General features: G+C 39.2%; 1 protein-coding gene across 1 annotated transcript in view; it reads left to right on the top strand.

The window, feature by feature from the left end:
- The window catches only part of nav2a (neuron navigator 2a), a 151020-nt gene extending 130594 nt beyond the window's left edge, over positions 1 to 20426 (top strand). Inside the window, exons 25-41 of the mRNA XM_042341324.1 lie at positions 3136 to 3219; positions 3710 to 3821; positions 4460 to 4605; positions 6375 to 6383; positions 7376 to 7554; positions 9631 to 9784; positions 11073 to 11232; positions 11600 to 11697; positions 12550 to 12645; positions 12972 to 13140; positions 13894 to 14129; positions 14726 to 14880; positions 15531 to 15602; positions 16125 to 16321; positions 17059 to 17177; positions 17491 to 17694; positions 17901 to 20426. Of these exons, the coding sequence (XP_042197258.1) occupies positions 3136 to 3219; positions 3710 to 3821; positions 4460 to 4605; positions 6375 to 6383; positions 7376 to 7554; positions 9631 to 9784; positions 11073 to 11232; positions 11600 to 11697; positions 12550 to 12645; positions 12972 to 13140; positions 13894 to 14129; positions 14726 to 14880; positions 15531 to 15602; positions 16125 to 16321; positions 17059 to 17177; positions 17491 to 17694; positions 17901 to 18026 (2316 nt within the window). The 3' untranslated portion in view covers positions 18027 to 20426. The remainder of the gene's footprint in view (positions 1 to 3135; positions 3220 to 3709; positions 3822 to 4459; positions 4606 to 6374; positions 6384 to 7375; positions 7555 to 9630; positions 9785 to 11072; positions 11233 to 11599; positions 11698 to 12549; positions 12646 to 12971; positions 13141 to 13893; positions 14130 to 14725; positions 14881 to 15530; positions 15603 to 16124; positions 16322 to 17058; positions 17178 to 17490; positions 17695 to 17900) is intronic.
- Positions 20427 to 20658: the final 232 nt, after the last annotated feature.

The following is a 20658-nucleotide window of genomic DNA, read 5'->3' as shown; positions in this document are numbered from 1 at the left end:
TTGTGACATCAGAGTGCTTCCTATCACCCGCATGTTTACATACATTTGATCCTCTTGAGTTCTGCGTGAAGGAGCTTCACTCTGGCCTGGGCTGTGGCTGCTGAGGTTGAACATTTTTTGGGACTGCCCCTGTGTAGGTTATAACCGCAGAATAAAAACTGATACTCTTTCGCACTGATCCTCAGGCAGCACAGAGGAGCAAGGAGAGCAGAACCCTTCTCAGTGCACTTGGAACCTACTTATTGATTCGAGAAGTGTTATTTTTTTCTCTCTCTCTCTCTCTCTGGTTTACTTTTGAAGTAACAGCCATTCTTACAATACTTGGAATGAATGAGAAATCATTTCTTCAGCGGCAACAATAACCTTTTGAGACTGGAGACTTAACTGAGGGGCAAATTTGGGAAACGCTGACCTTCGTTCAGAGAAGATGAAGTTTCAAATAGTTTTGAGTTTCCCTGAAGCAGAGCGTTTTGTTGCTGGGTCCTAGATGGATATATTGTCGTAAATTATTAAACCAAGGATTTGTTGTTTCATTGGTATCGAGCTGCTACTTCTAAAAGCTGGACACACAAACGAACAGAAATGTCTGGTGTGAAGTTTCCAAACAAACGAGCCAGTACTTTGCCCTGGCCAAACCTCAACCACTACCCCTCTGTGCAGAAGAGGAACGCCAAGAGTCAACCTTCAGAGCTGTCTCACGGTGTCCATTGCCGTGATCAGTACAAGATTTCCAGTGAACATCAATCAGCATATCCATTTGCAAATGTGAATGAGGTGGGATTATTTCTTTAATGTTAGTTTTGTTGTCAATAACGGTAAAAAATACTGTATTGGTGCAACGTGATTTTCAATCCTATAGAATGAAATAGGCTGCCACAGAAACTAATGTTTCTACACAAATAGCCTTTGAATGCCATTTTCTGAATTTTTTTAAAAAAAATTCTACTTTGCTACTGCTTCGGAGATGAATCTTGGCAACATATCGTTGAAATAATCTAAACAAGATGTTAATGGTGAGGGAGGAAAATCACCACATTAGATAAGAGTGTTACAAATAGAAAAAACTATTACAGAAGTGAAATAATATGTGATTAGAATATTTTAGTTACAGAGAATAAATGCAGTTAAGTAGCGGAGTGCTGCAGAATAAACCAAAGACTGAAATAAGGCTACATACAAATTAAATCCATGAAGAGGAATGTTATGGTGCATTTGCTTTGCTGTAAAGCACTGAAGTTATTGTTTTGTTCAGAATATAACATTAAATATAAAATTATTGATGCCATGAATTTAAAATGAGATAAACCAGTAGGCAAACATTGGGCCCATTATTCAGGTGTTGGCAGCAAAGAAGCCCCAAGCAGTGTTGTACCACCTGCATTTATGTGTTGCCTGGCGGAGGATAAGGATCGAGGAGCAAACATGGAGTTGGAGAAAGGGAATGTTTGAGAAGAGTACAAACAAGGCAAGTCAGAAGAGCCAGAGACAGATAGTGCTGCGAAGGCCGAGATTGATTCCGCGCTTTGAGAACCATATTGTACCTTATCCTCCTCTTTGATAACCAGATTGAGACTGCAGATTTTTTGAAAGAGGAGGACAGGAGAACATTGCAAATGAGAGCAAATAGTGCAGCAAAGTATTCAATCAAGTTTGTAGACATCAAAGGATTGTTTTTGGAGGAAAAAAAGCATTTGCTGTTTTGGGCGCCTGGACCATAAATATCAAACTGGTGCAGTGCCAAATTTATTATGCTGAACTCGGGTTAAACATGGTTTGGCACACATCCACACGCAAAGTTACTACACGCACAACTGAGAGACTTAGATAAACAAATGGTGGATACGCTGGCTTGTTTTGTACCCAAATAAACTCCCACACTATCCAACTATGTCTCCGTCATGAATATTAATTCTCATTTCTACTGAGTTGAAATTGAATGAGAGCTTTAACTTACTGTTGCTCTTTGGATTCATTAAGAACATTTGGTGGTTCACTGATTGTTTTAATGCTGACTTGATTTTAAAAAAACGTAGAACTATAATAACATCCAACCCATCGATGAGGGTAATGGTTCAGTGCTGATTTGTTTGAGTACAGTGGTGACTGGTCTCCCAGCCTTTGTTGACATCCTGGAGACATTCTAATCCAGTACAATTTTATGTGGCTTTGGTTCATTTTCTGTGTGCGTTGAAGCTGTTCGTCCATAACGGTTGTTCTTCCATCAGAGCTCATCTTTAGAAATCATTAAATCAACACTTCAAAACACGGTGTAATAATTGAATTGGAAATGAGCAGAACAAAGGTCACTGTTGTCAGCTACGCAATGTAATTTAACCAAATAAACCTGCATTTACCGTACATACCCAGCGTGATTGAGCTCGATGATAATGGAGCGACTTGAAAAGATAGAACGTACAAATTCAATACCCAAAAGTCCTACTCCGTGCATCAACAACACATTTACCATTTATCACGCTATCAACACAAGATTTGCATCAAAGAGCTGTTAGAAATATACCTGTACGTCTGTAACAAGGAATATCTCACATTTGTATCAGACCACCCAGAATAACCTGATCAACCTTTTTTTTTAAATGAAACATTTCAAATGTATATGGTGTAGAATCAGTCGCAAAAGTAAAGAAATGAACATAATTTTGTATTTAGCATTAAGGTTACTCCAGCAGAACAATGTGTCGAGACACATTGGGCAGAGCAGCCCCTACCTTGTTGCAAACCATGATCAGACTGTATCAATCCTTTTCCAGCCATTGGAAATAATTATCATCAGGGAAAATCTTACAATGGGCTCAGAATAAGAAGTTGTTTATCACTATACTGAGACTTGAGGATTTGAGTTGGAATGGGAGGAGAGGGAGGGGGGAGTATTTTCAGAAACACTTGGTATAAATGATTTTATGTGCTCAGCTGGAAGTCTTGATACATGTGGAAACCCATCACCTTGCTTAAGAGTATCCAAACCAAATAGAAATCCACATGGCGAAGTGGAGTGAATAATTGGGTATTCCACAAATGGCACTCTTTATATTACTTTCAGTGAGGAGCATTTTATAACAATCAGCATGATTGACAGACAACTTGACAATCGTATTGTAACGTGATTTTCTCACACAGGCTCACCTTGTAGCAGCCTTCGAGCAAAGCCTGGCAAACATGACAGGAAGGTTACAGAGCTTAACCATGACTGCAGAACAGAAGGTGAGTCCTCTACATTCTCCTAGTCTGGATGTATTTTGAAATTATAATATTGCTAAAACTGCACATACATGAACTATCACAAATTCTTTTACAAATTGAACCATGCTATTTGCATTCACAAACCTATGCAAATGGCATGGTTCAATTTGTAAAAAGGATTTGTGATAGTTCATGTATACTCAGTCTTCACCCCACCACCCACCGTGGCTTAAGTCTGAGAGCATTCAGAGTATGTTTTAACAGGAGTCAGGAATTTTATACAGTAGAATTAAATGAGATGTGGTTTTGTACATTAGGATTCTATAGTTGGATCAGGTTTGTGGTTTCGGAATCGTGCAAAAAATATAAACAGGGTTGGGGGAAAGCAATTTATGGGGATTAATAGAACTATTGTACAGTCTGAAAAAAAACAAATCGTCACTTCTTGGATAAAAGTATAAGTGCTCTTAAGCAGGGGGATTGATAATAACTGGCTTTTTGTCATCCTCAGGATTCCGAACTTAACGAATTGCGAAAGACGATAGAGATGCTGAAGAAGCAGAATTCTGCAGCCCAGGCAGCGATAAATGGAGTCATCAACACTCCCGAGCTGTCATGTAAAGGTAATGCACCATAATATATACTAATCTTGCAGCTGATATAGCGCCTGTCAAAGTTGTCGAAACATCTCAAAGCTCTGTATAGGATTGATTGGCGAGAGTAATGTATTTTGTAGTTGAACACAGCAAATTAAGTTGTACACAGCAATGTCTGATAAACAGGCATGAAGTGAATCGCCAGTTTATCAGGGGGGGTTGCTGGCCAGGACACTGGGAGAAACTCCTTTCACTTTTCGAATAGTGCCATAGGACCTTTAAACCTCCACCTGAACAGATCTCATTTCATGCCTCATTCACAGACCAGCATGAACACCAATGCAGTGCTTTCCCTCACGGCTACAGTGGTGTGTCAGTCTAGACTATGACCTCAAATCCTGACATGCGGCTTGAACCCACTATCTTCCTATGAAGGTGTGAGAGTGGTACCAACTGAGTCAGGCTGAAACCATTGGTGTAAAGAGCAGGAACGTGGCTGTAAACATAGATTCTGTCAGAGTGACATTCACACGGGTCTTGTGAAATATTTCTGGTATACTTGTTAAGTTACGTTATTAGAAATTCCCATGTTATATTTTGTATTGAAATATGATAAAGGGATCACCTGCAGCCACTTCTGATGCTGTTCAATTGCTTCCCTCCAGGAAATGGGACATCGCAGTCAGCAGACCTGAGGATCCGTAGGCAGCATTCGTCAGACAGTGTGTCGAGTATTAACAGTGCCACTAGCCACTCCAGCGTGGGGAGCAGTGCCGAGGTGGATTCTAAGAAAAAGAAGAAAAAGAACTGGGTAAATCTACGGTTTATTGGCTTTTGATTGAACTTTTTAAACACCTGAAAATCATCATTTAACAACTTTTGTTTTGGCCGCAGCGCCCTACGGGAATCGGTCTGTCTTTCTTGTCTGTAGGCCGGAAAGGTTGATCCAGTGATTGCAAAGTTTCTATGCTTAACTGCATACCGCATTGCAAAAAAATAGATGCCTTCGAGCCTTCATTCAGAAATTCTGTACATATTATAAGAAACTGCTGTATGGTTCAAGCCTTTTGCACCTGAGTCCGGATTCCGAATTCTATGTCCTTTCATTCACCTTTTTTTGTTGTAAGGAAGCGTGATGCATTGATTGTTTTTTCCCTTCATCTCACATTTCTTTCTTTCTTGTCATCACATATGCACAAGGTTCCGTGTAAAGGAGGCAAGGTGAATATGCACTTTATATTAACCCTTGAAGGATGAAAATACCCAAATGCAAGCATTCACTGTTATGCAGAACCTAAGTGTTTGGTTTTAGACTCCTGATGTTGGATTTCTGTTTAACCAACTACTTCCCGTGGTGATTTGCTTGTTGTTAACGAAAATGTCACAAAAAATGATTTTAAAAAAGCAGTTTTAATAAATGATCTGCAAATAAATAAATCAAATTCTGATTTTTAATGATTGATTATTATTCCAATTATATGAAAACATTTTACACAATAAAATGTGCCTAATCGCACTTGTGTACCAAACTGTAAGATGAAGTGCAGATCTGTCGTCGCCGTCGTGACCGCAGGAACACTTACAGACATTAAATGCTATGTGCATTTTCAGTACTTTTAAGGGTTAATAGGTTTTATTTGTGTTTGCTGTCAGGTTACATGAACCTGAAACAATAATGAGCCAATCTGAAAGCACAACCATTGTCATAGATTGGATATAGTTTAAAATGATGAATATTGAAAAAGTCTAGCTAGGATTTATTTGAAATCAAGCCTTTTTAGTTTTTCTTTTTACCTCCTGAAATTGCCAAAGCCAAACAGTTTACAGTATTACAGATTGCTTTGTGTAGATTAGATCTATTTTGTACCAATGGGGTTATATTGCGCTTTCATTGAATCTTTGCCATCAGTTTGCCATTCACAAATCTTTATTTATGTGTCTCTGAAACTCTTGTGTTGATGCATGTATTTTAAGTACCATTTGCTACAGAGGATTCTGTAATTTTGAGAGTCCTGTTGACCACTACAAATTACACATAAGAGTCATGAGGATCAACAGAAAGCAGCAAAGTACAGTATTTTGTTCTGATCCTTCTAATTTCTTTAATTCTTAGAAGCGCCTTCGAAATGTAACTACACATAAATTTCACAAAACCATCTCAGATTTTTATAGCACAAGAGACAAGAAATTCCTTTTGCAAAGTGCAGTGATGTTGATAAGGAAATAAATCTACAAGGCTATGGGGAAAATGCAGGGGAGTGGGACTAATTGGATAGCTCTTTCAAAGAGCCGACACAGGCAGAATGGATCAAATGGCCTCCTTCAGTGCTGTTAAGATTCTTTGACTGGCATGTTATGGAAAATTCCTATTAGAACGGAAAATCGAACTCCAAGGCCACATCAGAGAACGAACTACACTTAAGAGTAATGAAGACCTAACTCTCGATATATTCAATCATTTTGTTTACTAGGAAGAGACGCACCCTATGATTGGCCGTTTGTGTACAAATTTGTTTTACTTTATTCAATATTAAATTAGATTATTCTTCTCTTTCTCTTTGCTTTCACACCACATGGCAGGTTTATGAGGTAAGTATGATCTTATGCTTTAAAATGACCTTAAAATTAAACAAGCCAGTCCTTGAGGACTTTGGTAGATCTATGGACATTTCCATTGAATGAACCATCTCCCCTTTTAAGTTGCATATTTGGTAGTATTCAATCTTGGATATTTATTGAAAATGAGTAGAGAAGAAAATATGTCTGGTTTGGAATGCTCACTGCAATAAACGTGCAGTTCTGTCTCTTTCTTTCCCTCTCGGTTATAATACCCCTGTGTATCGCGCTCTATCGTTTGTGTAAAAATAAGTGGCATTGTCCTCAAATACGCAGATATTGTAAGCAGTGGTCATTGAAATAAATTTGGGCATTTACATCTTATGCAGTCATTGTAGTCATTAGCTATAATATTTTGTTCTGAGTATTCCACAAATATGGACATTTCAAATACCATGCAATTACTGTCATTTTCAATGCTTGCTATTGTTTTGGGACTTATGATTGAAGATACTCTTCTGTATGGCATGTTTTTTGGCTGGCTTCCAAATTCCACAGTTTAATGGGGTCTACCACAATGGGAACTTTAAGATGAAATAAATTTATTTTCCTGGCCAGACATGTAGCAATGTACTGATAACGTCTATACCTTTATCTGGCGGCCTGTTTACCGAAAATCATGTTTATCAGAACAAAGTATTTCAGGTCAGTGCACAGAGCTGGACACTGTACAGAGCTGCAACAATTGCATTACTTCTCAAGCCATATATTATTTCAGCTCTCATTTCTCTGTTAGATAACACTGTATTTTTAGTTGATTCATTCTTAAAAAGAGACTTCTGTAGCAACACTTTGGGTTATCATTCAACATTGATCAACTCCTTAAGACAGCTTTATATGTTTAAACATGTTCGTAAAATACATGTTGTAAAGTTGTCTGAAATATAATGTGCACCTAACACCTATTCTTTCCTAGCCTTTTTGCTGTACCTCATGCTGAGTAGATGTGATCTGTTTGTGTTTAGTTACGAAGCTCCTTCAAACAGGCTTTTGGCAAAAAGAAGTCACCCAAGTCAGCTTCGTCTCATTCAGACATTGAAGAAATGAACACGCCTGACTCATCCTTACCTTCATCCCCCAAACTTCCTCACAATGGATCGACTCCATCTACCCCAATGATGAGAAATTCACACTCCAACTCACTGTACGTAAACACACATTTTATTCATTGCAGTAAGGCAAACAAGAATGTATAAAGCAGTACGAGAACACTATGATCTAATGAATCCTAGATGATGTTTTAGCAGACTGAATTGATAATATAATAATAATAGCTGCATTTGATAGAGTGACTTATTACGTCGTCGAGACGCCTCAAAGAGCTTCACAGGAATTAGCAATAAAGGACTGTGTATTTGTAAGCAAACGGGGTAACCAATTTATACAGCAATGTCGCACAATCAGTAATAACCTGAATGGCAGTTTTAACTGGGGAATTGTTGGCCAGGACACGAGGAGTAACTCCTTTCTCTTTGTTGGTAAAGAATACTTTATCTCGGGGAAAATATGAAAAATGTATTCAGGTATTTTTGTGCTTCTGCCATCATTGTTGAAAAATGAATTGTACATTTTCCTTAGTGGGCTGATTCAGAGATATTGCAGCTTTAATTTATTTGAGTTTTCTCTTTTAATTCCTGATTGATAATTCGTAAGGAGATCATTACGATCATGTCATTAAATGATCATGATCTAAGTTGGTTTATGAATGCATATTTTATCTAAATGTCCCTATGTGTAGTGCTTTTACTCCTAACCTGTGTGTGCGGGAAATGAAGGCTGCACCTGGCTGGGTGTACAGAAGCTATCAAAGTGGTCGTATTCCCAGCATTTCATTGTCATGGTAAAATACTACATATTGTTGCACTCTTTTATACTTTCTCACTGCTAGAATGTGGTAAATACACCAATAAAGAGATCATTTCGCACTGAAACTTGAAGGGGGACTCAAACTATTGTCTTGCAAAGATAAACCTCTGCCAAACAGGGAATACTTTTTTTTATAGTCCTTTTGTCTGCCACTACAACATAACTTATTTGGTTTGACCTGGACACTGTAAGATGCCATTTAGGCATCTACGCTTGTTGCATGACTAAATTTATGAGCTGTATCAAAATAGCTATTGAGATAACTGCAGTGCTTACATCCCACATCAGCTCTGCCTGAGCACCTCATGTGTTCTTTTTTTGTGACCAGCCAGAACAAATCATTTATTTGCGTTTAACACTGATTTGTTGTCCAAAAGTTTTACTGAAATGCAGCAGTCCAAGTTGCCTTCAGGGGTGATCAAGAAGGGTCCGGGACTGGCTGCCCTCTCGTTTTAACTCTTGTACGTATTTCACTGAGTGTTTTTACAAGCCACTGAAGAATAGCACTTAACGGACACTTGGTGGTGATCTTTCACCTGAACCAAAGTGTTCAATTCAACAAAGCGTGTCCAGAGAGATCAAACAGTTTCCTGTTTGTGTTGCCCTTCACTTGTTTGTTTCACCTTTAATTATAACCGCACACCTTTATTATACGGATCACTGCTTTCTGGACCTATTGCTGAGCAGCTTCACATCTATCCAAGTATCTGTGACCAATTGTCAAACATGGGAGTGTTTAATGACTAGACATCTGTTTTCTTTATGGAAAAAAACACTTGACAATGTTAAGTGATTCAAGCTTTAAATGTAACTTAACATTAAGAGTTAGGGCTGTACAAGATTTCAAATCATCACATTTACGTAATTGTTATTGAGCTTAATATTTCAGCCCACTCTATATTGGCAATTCAATTATCTCTCTGTGTACAACATCTGAATTCAAAACATACAAGTCTTAATGGTTGTTGCATAGTTACATTTACTGGACAGAAAAGCCTTGTAATTACATTTTCTATTAACATGTTCCATAACCCTTGAAACAGAAATCAGGATGATGCTCATTTCAGGATTAAATTAATTAGAAAAATGTATTCAAGCCCTGATTTTTTTTCTTTTATTGTTCCATGTTTGAAAATGCTGGTGACCAGAGTGCTGAATGGATTTAATTGCTTCCAGTTATTAATTTAACTTCAGAAAAAAATTGTTACTTTGCATCAAATAAATGACATATTGATTATAAGCCGCCCGTGAAATCAAGTAATTTTGATTTCACTGCAGACGCGATGTAAATTCTGATCGACTGAGTGCTGCCGTTTTATTCCTTTGCTCACATCTCTCCTCCTGTCTCGTGCAGCATCTCTGATTGCATCGAAGGTGAAGCCGAGACCATAATGCAACTGCGCAGTGAACTGAGGGAGAAGGAGATGAAATTGACAGATATCCGACTCGAGGCCCTCAGCTCAGCTCATCAACTGGATCAGCTCCGCGAGGCTATGAACAGAATGCAGGTGGGAAATCAGTTTTGCTGCCCTTTTCCTTCAAACTAAAATTCTCTTCAGTACAGTCCAATTTAACTTTGAACATTTTAAATTTTAAAAAAAATTGTGCTCCTTCAATAGGGGGTTTGAACATAGTTCAAAGTACAAAAATGCAAAGTACCACATTCTACAATATGTTGTAACTCTTAATGTGTAACAAAGGTTCACACTTTAAAGATAACATCGCATGGTTTTAGTTTCAGTGCAGATGGTTTCTGATTCTTACCACCTTTCCCCCTAAAAAAAACCTTAGTTAATGATCCACTGATTTGCTGAGACCTGGAAATATCTTGCTGCAGTTATGGAAAACTAAGCTCAGATCTTCCAATGAGGGACAATTATATCACAGGCTACGGGCTGTTTAGCTGTATTGTTGTAGATCTGCCAAAATGTCACGTTTATTCTTGCATTGAATTGGTTCCCATTTTGAAAGACGTTCCTATTGCTGTCAGGTTGCCTGGGAGTCATTTATGCGGCTCAGAGATGTTTGGAAAGCCTACTATTTGGTAGAAGCTGCGATTAACTCCGTGTTGAGTTTGAGTTTCTCTTTTGACTGTTGGGTAGCTGCAGTGTGGAATATATTTGGGGATTTTTACTTGAGCTAAGAACAGTCAACAGAGAAACGCAAGACATTGTAGATGACGGTTTTGCCAGATGAGCCCACTGCCTGTTATTTCCTGCAATGATCCAGCAATCTATAACAGTGATTTGTTTTGGAACAATATGACTCATAATCATGCTGGACTCAAGGTGATGAGTGTTCCTGTCCCCACCCTCAGCAATCCTCCCTTTAACCTCATTAATGTTTGAACTGGTGGAACATCAGTTGATTGTATGCAAAATTGCATGTCGTTTTTTGAACCATTTATTCTCAAAACGTTTGCAAAAGCCCCGCTTTTGACGAGCACACACAGCATCTCGCAAAAACTGTGGAAATTTAACATGCTTTACTACAAATACAGCAATTGTCAGACTGAACAGAAGGCAGGGATTAAGTGCGCCAAAGGAAATGGCAATTTATGTTCAAATCAAACCAAAACCACAATGTCTCACATAGGTGGAACTCTGGTGGTTTAGATACTCTTTAGCATGGGGATGGATTCATTCCGCAGGTGTGAAACTCCCAGCTGACCAAAAAAAAGTATTTTTCTGTCCAATTTAACTTTGTGCAAGAGGCAAATCTTCTTTAGTCATTTTTGGTTCCTCAAAAATTCTGCAAGACCCCAAATTTTGCATTTCAAATTTTTTTTTCTCCTAGACTGAAATCGAAAAGCTGAAAGCTGAGAACGACAGGCTGAAGGCTGAAACGCAAGGGATCTGCAGTCGGGTCCCATCCCAGCTATCCATTTCCTTGTCTCCCCGTCAGTCACTAGCCCTTTCCCAACACAGTCTTAACCTGACTGAATCCACCAGCCTCGGTAAGTGACTCTGCACCAGTCATCGCTTTCATTGTAAATCACGCTTGCAGCGAGTGTTATGAGTCTAGTCAGTTTCTCCAGTAATAAGAAATAACATTTTCAATATCTTTCCAACTGTGTGCTTCTGTTGGATAAGTACTTGAATCTCATACAGGGATTCAATTTTTTTAAATGCTCATCAGTCGGGTATAGAGTTTTCTAATGGGTTTTGACATTGCTGTGAATTGAAGTATTTTGGTTATCTAAACATTGTTCCAATAGCGTTACGTTCATATGACTGAACGAAAGGCAGGAGCTGAGTCAGTGAACTACTCCCACTTATTGTTCTGTTCCATTGTTTTCTTTTCCTGGTATTTCCTTTGGGAAGATATGCTGCTCGATGACAATGCAGATGGCTCCACTCGCAAGGAGGGCAGGCACGTGAAAATAATGGTCCGCTTGCAAGAGGAGATGAGATGGAAGGAGGTATATTGAGTGTGGCTAATCCTGTCGCTCCTTCTGAAATGATATTGAGATGCAAGAATGATCTTTGCAATGAATTGACCTATGAATATTTGTATTCAAAGTCAGCCTTTTTTAACTTGGAGCACTAAAACATCCTTCTTCACCCCAGTTAAAAGTTAGAAGCCAAGAATAATATTCGTATAAAAGCATGGGACTGAATGGATTGCTATTTCAAAGAGCCAGGACAGATACAATGGGCCAAACTCCCTTAATCTCTGCTGTAAATTTCTATGTTTCTGTATTTATAGTTCTGGTTAACTCAAAAAGTGGATGTCAACTAGATAAGGCTTTACAGTCCTCGCTCAGTAATGTTTAGCACAAGTCAAAATTGTTGCAAAACAGAGGCTTGGTTTGGGAATCTGGAATTACACATTCCAGCTTTACACATTCCCTTTAGTCCATCCTTTGACCTGCTCAATCAGATTGACATTGTGAATTTCTAACCAGTAATGATACAGTGCAGGTCTCTTTCATGAGTGGAAAAGACCAATAATCTGCAAATTGCTGATGCAGCAAGTGAATTATTGTGGTTTACAAATGAAAGAGGTGGTGGAACTTCCCTTCATTGATAAGAGTCTGTTGTGAAGGCATGAAACTCTGCGGAACTCACCACTGTTTTAAATACGTTTGTAATAATACCCGTCGCTATTATATATCACTTTGCACGTGCGTAATATTAAGATTACACTCAGTACAACAAAATAAACAGTACACCGTGCAATTACACTTCCTGTAGCGATCAGGAGTGCTTCAGCATTGCACTGGTTAAACATTACTTTGCCACATCCTGATCTGCTGTTTCCTCTGCTACAGGAGTCCAGGAGCCGACAGTATATTGTTGGGTGCATTGGTGTCAGCGGCAAGACAAAGTGGGATGTCTTGGATGGTGTTGTGCGCCGTCTTTTTAAGGTAAAGACAGCCGCTAATTGCAGATGTTGAACCGATGTCCTGTCTACCAATTCTGGTGGTTCAGACAGTCACACTATTTCCTGTTAGAGCTTCCTTCCTCATCCAAGTTAATTGATTATTATCTCTGCTGGTTGTGGACCATGGCTCTGTATTTTAGATTAGATGCTGTATTTCCCAACACAGCAAGTCGCTGCAATTTAAAGTAATTCATAGTGTTAAACACTTTTGAAAAGTTTTGATACGGTACGGTGCGGTATCAAACAGTTTGATATTATTTTGAGTATTTTTTGTGACTTAATTGAACCTTGTTGTATTGACTTTCTCAGGAATACATTATCCACGTGGATCCAGTCAGCCAGTTAGGCCTGAATTCAGACAGTGTTCTGGGTTACAGCATCGGAGATATCAGACGCGTTAACGGATCAGATATACCTGAGCTTCTACCATGTGGCTACTTAGTGGGAGAAAACAACACAATCATGATGTCTCTTAAAGGTATAAACGCTTCTCTTTCTACAGGAAACAAATTGCATGTCTCCCTCATCTTGGGTTTGCTATGTTTCAGTTTTTTTTCTTGTTGATAATTGGTATTTAAGATGAAAATAATGATCGATATCATTTTCAAAAACGTGGAGTAGGACCTAAGCAATCTGAGATGAATGCCTTACTTTAAGGAGAAAGCAAAGGAGGGAGACGTCACTGTAGTGTAGGGTGTAAGGTTTCGCCACACAATACCCAAGCAAGCCAAAGCAGATGTTTGATGATGAAATGGAAAAGATTTTTCACTGCGAACTGAATGGGTTTGTTATAGGTTTGTTTGGGATGTTCACCATCTCTACCTCGAAATTAGTGACTGGCTCCCTCTACTGGGTGTCCTGGGAATTAACAAAGGGAGGCCTCATATCCAGCAATTTGCAACGATATTCCTTAATAAAGAATCCGATTTGTGCCAATTAATATTCCATCGGGTAACGAGGGCTTTCCTCTGGAACATCCTACCTCTGGAGTAGACATCAGGAATTGTAACTGAATTTCTTATTCAACAATCTAGTTAAAAAACACAGCATTGCAAATTAGAGCTCACAGCAGATTGCTTGCATCTACAATTCCCAAAATGCAACATACATTTGATCATTCATGATGTGTGGTGGATAAGAGAGATATCCTTAATCTGGAAATGTGATTATTACTTCCAAAAGTGCTCTCTGTGCGTAACCTTGTTGGTTCTACCCTTTGTCCGTGGCTCAGGTTTGCCTCAGCACAGCCTGGATTCCCTTGTGTTTGAAACACTGATCCCAAAGCCAATGCTGCAGCGATATGTCTCACTTCTAATGGAACATCGTCGGATTATTCTGTCGGGGCCCAGTGGTACTGGGAAAACCTACCTGGCTAATCGACTTGGAGAGTACATGGTGCTCAAGGAAGGCAGGGAACTGAGCGATGGGGTCATTGCTACGTTTAACGTGGATCATAAGTCAAGCAAGGTGAGAAGCGCCAGCCCGTCTAACATTAGTCCTGTTGTACATGTAACTGCACAAGTACAGTTGATAATACAGTCAAACCTGCATCGAATGGAAGTGGTTGGATATCCCAGAAGCCAAAAATTGCAGAACCTCCCCCAAGTGGTTGTTCTTCATGCACGGTTTTCGACCTTGAATGTTGTCAGGCTATTTGACCATGGAGGCATCACAGCTGAATCTGCTCCTGTCCTCATAGACATGTTCAGTAGATGTCACTGTAGGACAATTCTTGGTTGATTTTGTTTACTTTCTCTCAACCAAGAGTGTTGAAGTCAAGTATGGTACCTTGTACTGTTTTGAAGCAAGTGACTGTCTGGTTAATTCATTGGCTTATTGCCAGTCGATCAATTATTGTGGACGTGTATTCCTCCAGCAGTCTTGCCCCTGGCACTTCAGTTTGAAAAAAAAATTACTGTTACAAATGAATTACCGTACACAAAAGTGAGCTTCTGTTCCATGTTTAAACAGCTGTTTGGGAAACGCCTCTTCTTGAGGTGAATTGTGAATTGTGCATGTCGATCTGGCATAGAGACTGACACACAACCTGTTATTGTTTTCAGGAGCTGCGTCAATATCTATCCAATCTCGCAGATCAGTGTAACAGTGAATCCAACGCAGTGGACATGCCCAGTGTGATCATCCTCGACAACCTGCATCACGTTGGCTCGCTTGGGGAGATCTTTAATGGCCTCTTGAATTGCAAGTACCATAAATGGTAAATGATGCATTTGCTTAATTTCCTCTTCCCCTATTATTTTCCCTATCCTGAAGCTGACGACTCACCACATTCTAGTCAACACAGGAGCTGGCAACCTTCTGGTTGTCATGAATTCCCCCAGCGCCCCCCCCCCCCCCCCCCCCCCCACTCAATTGCCAAAGAATCTGGATGCAAAATGAGGCTTTTGAATTCTCTAGGAATTGGCCACCTTCCTGCTTTTATAATAATAATGTTTGATATGGAGCCATTCACATCAGGAGGATGTCTCAAAGCATGTCACAGGATTTTTAGTGTGTTGTGACTGTGTATGGTACAGCTCAGTGAAACCCCGAGTGGTTTTACTGTAAGACCCTGTTTCCTTTCCCTTTATCTCACTATAAAAAGCTTGCATGTTGCTGCCACGTGCAGACTTGATAAAATAATGTAGAACTTGCATAACCCATGAGCGCAGTCATTTTCATTGTCGCGCTTATACCTCAATATGAAATGAGATAAGATTAATTTTTTTGTAAAAGAGCCTGCTTATTGCATGGAGACTGATGCAGTAAAGCGTGAAATTCAGGAAATATGGGCAACACACTCAAATATATTTCAGTCTGTTTTATGGTCTAACCATGTGACTGTCTAGACATTTCATGTTTTTCCAGCCCTTACATCATCGGCACAATGAACCAGGCTACATCCTCAACTCCTAACCTCCAGCTTCACCATAACTTCAGGTATGCGCCGTGTTGCTTTGACGATAGTAAATTCAAAGTGTGTCACGATGTTTGATTTGTGTATTTAGGGCTGTCAATTGATCGGAATATGCACAGAGCAGGGGCTTGTGAATGAATAGTTTGGATTGTTAATCCAACACTTTGTTCCAACAATTTCTACAAATGTGAGCAAAGCTCTGTAACAATAATGATGGAGAAAACCCATATATTGAAGGAGTTGAAGTATTTCAGCCACTGAGATTGGTGGAACCTCAGCTGAACTTCCTGACAGCACCACTATTTTTCATGGTTGGTGTTTAAAATGGAAGCAAGATTTGTACCTGCGCCACTCGCTTCTGGAAACCTGAAGTCCGAGAGATGGAACAACACTCTCAGGTGTTTCAAGCAAATATAAAGTATAGAATGGTTTTACCAAATGGCCGTGTTTGATTTTTTTCTTCCCTTTCTGTAAATTAGACTATGACAAATAAATCACATTTCACACGTAGCTCGTAAATATGATCACTGTTTTTCCTGCGATAGGTGGGTCCTATGTGCCAATCACACTGAACCAGTCAAAGGTTTCTTGGGACGTTACCTGCGGAGGAAGTTGATCGAAACCGAGATCAGCACCAGGACGAGGAACACTGAGCTGGTCAAGATTATTGACTGGATTCCCAAGGTCTGGCACCACCTGAATAGATTCCTCGAAGCTCATAGCTCTTCTGATGTCACTATCGGTAATTATTTATTTTCCTTTTTCAAAAGAGAGTTGAGTGAAAGGTTCTGTTTTAAATGGGGCTCAGGTGAAGGACTTGTGTTGCTGATATTTTATGGTTTATGACATCCTCTAAACTTTTGAGTTACATTACAATATTAGTACTTCAAAACTGTGTACTTACCTGCATGTAAAAGGCAGGAGAGTAAATGACATTGATTAATGCACATGGTTTATTTTGAAATGCTTGAATGACCAAAAGCTGTTGGAATAGATGTAGCAGTCATGCTTCTGAGATTATATGCATTGTCGTTTATCATAAAGGTAATGATTATAGATGCTTCATTTATCATTGCATGATGCTACTCTTTCTCGGAGGGACAGATATGAATTTTGAGATGTCAAACCGTACTCAGTACACATGAATTATTTGAAAATTTAGGGGGGAAAAATGGAGTCTTCTTTTATTCAAATTAGACAAATAGATGAGAATCTAGATCTCCAACCATGTGACAAATATCTTTGTCATTCAGGTGGGTTGAGGGAAACATTTACTGAGGTTATGAATGCAATAGTGCATTACAGACACAAACTGGGCAAACTGTTTCAGAACGTAATGTTACTTCAGTTTCATTTCCGAATCCCAAACGAATGAATGGAATAATGCAATCATGTACTTTTTTTTTATATGTATATTATAATTTTTACTAAACATAAAATGTTAAAGATTGTAATTCACTGTTACATTTACTTTCCTAGGTCCTCGACTGTTCTTGTCATGCCCAATGGATGTGGATGGTTCAAGAGTTTGGTTTACTGATTTGTGGAATTATTCTATTATTCCTTATCTGCTGGAGGCAGTGAGAGAAGGGTTGCAGGTAAGCCAAGGCCACTGGAATAATTTGCCTGTAAGGCACGATTTTGTTTTAGTATCAGTATCAGGCTATGATTCTCCATGATTGATTGTCTGCCAACACTTATAGCCTAAGTTCACTCAGGAAAAATTGCCACTTCTGTTAATACGTTAGCTATTGTTTTGTGCGATTGCCAAGTCTATTACAGATTCCTTAATTTGTAATTCAAAGTATGGATTTTGTATCAATGGTCTGGATGAGTTGAAATGCACCTTGAGGGCGTTTGATTGTGCGCCTGATCATTCTGGAAGTGTAGTAACTCTGTTTTTCCTAATAGCTCTATGGGAGAAGAAGTGCGTGGGAGGACCCAGCTAAGTGGGTGATGGACACATATACTTGGACTGCCACTCCACAGCATCATGAATGGCCCCCTCTGTTACAGCTGAGGCCTGAAGATGTCGGCTTTGATGGCTTCACACAAACCCGGGAAGGAGGTTCCAGTAAACAGCCCCAACAGAGTGATGTAGAAGGAGACCCTCTTGTGAGTTGGAAAACAGTTCTAAAGTTTTGAATTTGTACGACTGTGGCAATGAGGCGGTGCTTTAACAAACAGATTAAACAAAAGGCCACTTTGCAAAGGCCAGAGCAATCACACTGACCTGAATGTTGGAAGTGTTGTAGATCTACAGCTTAGAATGTGTCACCTGCTATTTGGTCCTGAACTTGCTTGGCATTTTTTATTTATAGATGAATATGTTGATGAGGCTACAGGAAGCTGCAAATTACTCAAGTCCCCATAGTTATGACAGTGACTCGAACAGCAACAGCCATCACGATGACATTCTTGATTCGTCTCTGGAGTCCACGCTTTGAGCAGACTTTTCTGACGAACTATTCTGCCTCTTGTGTCCATCATTTCTCTGAATACTTCGGCTGAAGGTGAGGACCTTAGTAGTTGTTTTAAGTGAGCGAAACTGATTTGTTCCTCAGTTGAACAGACAGAAGCCTCCGTTTTTAGAAAGAAAAACAGCGAGGCTGGTACAAGACACTTTATTTTGATTTAACTCCGACGGGTGCAGGCAACCCAAAGGGAGATTCAATTTGTGGGTTTTTTCCCCCTCCTCCTCCTCCCCATCCCCTTCCTCATCCTCACAGTTTTATTTCGTAAACCAGAACTGCACTATTTCTTCTTTTAACTGCTCGAGGCGTTTAATGCCGTGCCAATGAAGAAATGCGTTACAAAATACCGAAACCTGATTTTAAAAGGTATGGAACCAACAGCGTGCCAAGTACTGTCCTGGAAAGACTAATACCCTATGCTGCTCTCAACCAAACGGTCAGTGGACACTGGACATTCCAACCAACTCCTTCAATAACGGGGACACAGAAACCTCAAGTTGCTGGTGGTTCTGGTGCTAATGTTACCCACCATGTTGCTCTTTGTCGAATTATAAAACAAGCCACTTCTCTGCCAACACATGATTACGGGCTCAGTTTCATCCCCGGTATACACCCCCCCACCACCCCCATTCAGTTGGTTTTCACCAGTTTTTTTTTTTTTCGTAGCCAACTGAACTCTTTACCTTTCACAACTGAAGGGTCAGATACTTGAAACATGGTTGAGCCAGAAGTCAACACCGAAAGGTCCCCGTTTTCTCCTCCTCTCGCTTTTCCTTATTCAGAACGCGCGCGCACACACACACATACAACTTGATTGTCAAAAAGGCTTGTATCTTCACCAGGACTGATAACACCTCCACCAGAATTGCACTTCTATTTGTTTGTTTTTTTGCAAATACAAAAAGAGAATTTTAAAAAAAAAGCTGGATTGAGCTGTACCTCAGCGATAACCGCAATCCTTCAGCCAAATCCACGCAAGCCTTTAGCTACATCTGGTGCTGGAATTAAATGATGCCTTACTCTTTTGTACTAATTTTCTTTGGCGGGGTTTTGTTTGGGGCAATTTATTCTGTATTGTTTGAGTTTCTGAAAACAGGGCTGAAATTTCATCTCAAATATTAAAACGATCAAGGTATTTTTTATTCGTGCTGTTTTAAATAAAATAAGAAAAACAAGTAATTTGCTATAAGTAAGAGAATCAAGGAGGAAAATCAATGATTTCACACTGTAAGGTCTACAGTTTATTGCGTTTGCACCTGATAGTGGATCATCTACTGTGCAAAAACTGTAAGCTTGGGATCCATTGTATAGAGGTTAATGCCATCCCTGCAAAAAATACATCCATGATCAACCCTACAGAAGTATTGATGTATAAATATTGAAATCATCCAGTGACTGAGTAATAAACTTTCTATTCGGGGAGCTTGTTGTGCTGTGCTGTTTTCCCCTACTTAGTGATGTATTCACACAGAGTTGGGTGTTCATGCACTTCGACTGATCAGCGTGTTTTACTATACCTCATGTTTTGGTTTCTCTGCCATAGCCTTGTTGTTACAGTATCCTGGTCACTGTCTGTCCATTGTGGCATTGAAACTGTGATGGTTGTTATGGCTCAACTCAGAATAGGAGGTGGGTTGAGCGAAGGAACATGAACCAGCGGTTTGATTGAATTGTTTCTGATGTGTATTTGTTTCAATTTTTGTAATTTTTTTTTAAAAAATGCTTCCAAGAGTCCTTCTTTACTTCCCCTCCAATCATGGTGTCTGGTTGTTAAATAGTGTTCTGAGTTGAAGATGCTATGCAATGTTCATGCGGAATTTTAATGGAAGTCAAAAGGCAAAAAAAAATAATTTTTTTGAAAACTGCCAAGAATTGTACAGGCTGGAAAGGACTTGTATATGGCTTTGGCTTGATTTCTAGCTAGTGTTTTCTGTAAATTTGGAGAAACAAAATGATGAAATGCTGATCATAGTAATGATTATTGTACCAAACTCATGTTTGTTACTTGTGATAATTTTTCACCAAGTATGGTTGTTCAATGGAAACTATTTGTAGGACCTAGCGGTTTAAGTGGAACAGTTGTTTTGAATGTGTTTAATATGATGTACATTTTATTCATTGTAACATAAATTGTAAATAGATTACAGTGATGCATTTTGATGACTTTTCTAGCCATTTTTAAAACACTAGGAAATGAGTATTTTGTGTACTGTATGATGTGTCATCCCATTTGAATTAAGTTCGTTCTCCTGGTCTCTCATTGGATTCATTAATGGTTCGCACAAGATCATGTCTCAGTTAAGGAATAAATCTAGTTATTGTACCAGTCTTAAATTATTCCTGATTCAATAAAATGAATGCTTATTTATTCAACTCCCTGTTACTCTTATTAATCTCTTTCTGCTCACCTATTGATCTCAAATTTTGCGGAGAACTGGGGGGAGTTGATTGGTGCTTTTGTTGTACATTTTACTGCCAACTGATATTTTTTCACTTTATTGCTAAAAACTAAAGATGAGGAAATAACACGTATTAGATTGTTGCAAAACATTTTCATTAATGTCTTCTTTAACGAAAACTGGGTGGGAGGTGCGCTGTGGGGGAT

The sequence above is a fragment of the Callorhinchus milii genome, unplaced genomic scaffold, assembly GCF_018977255.1.
Source record: "Callorhinchus milii isolate IMCB2004 unplaced genomic scaffold, IMCB_Cmil_1.0 Scaffold17, whole genome shotgun sequence".
Taxonomy (NCBI): domain Eukaryota; kingdom Metazoa; phylum Chordata; class Chondrichthyes; order Chimaeriformes; family Callorhinchidae; genus Callorhinchus; species Callorhinchus milii.
Note: the sequence above shows the minus strand (reverse complement) of the source record. Positions and strands in the feature narration are given on the sequence as shown.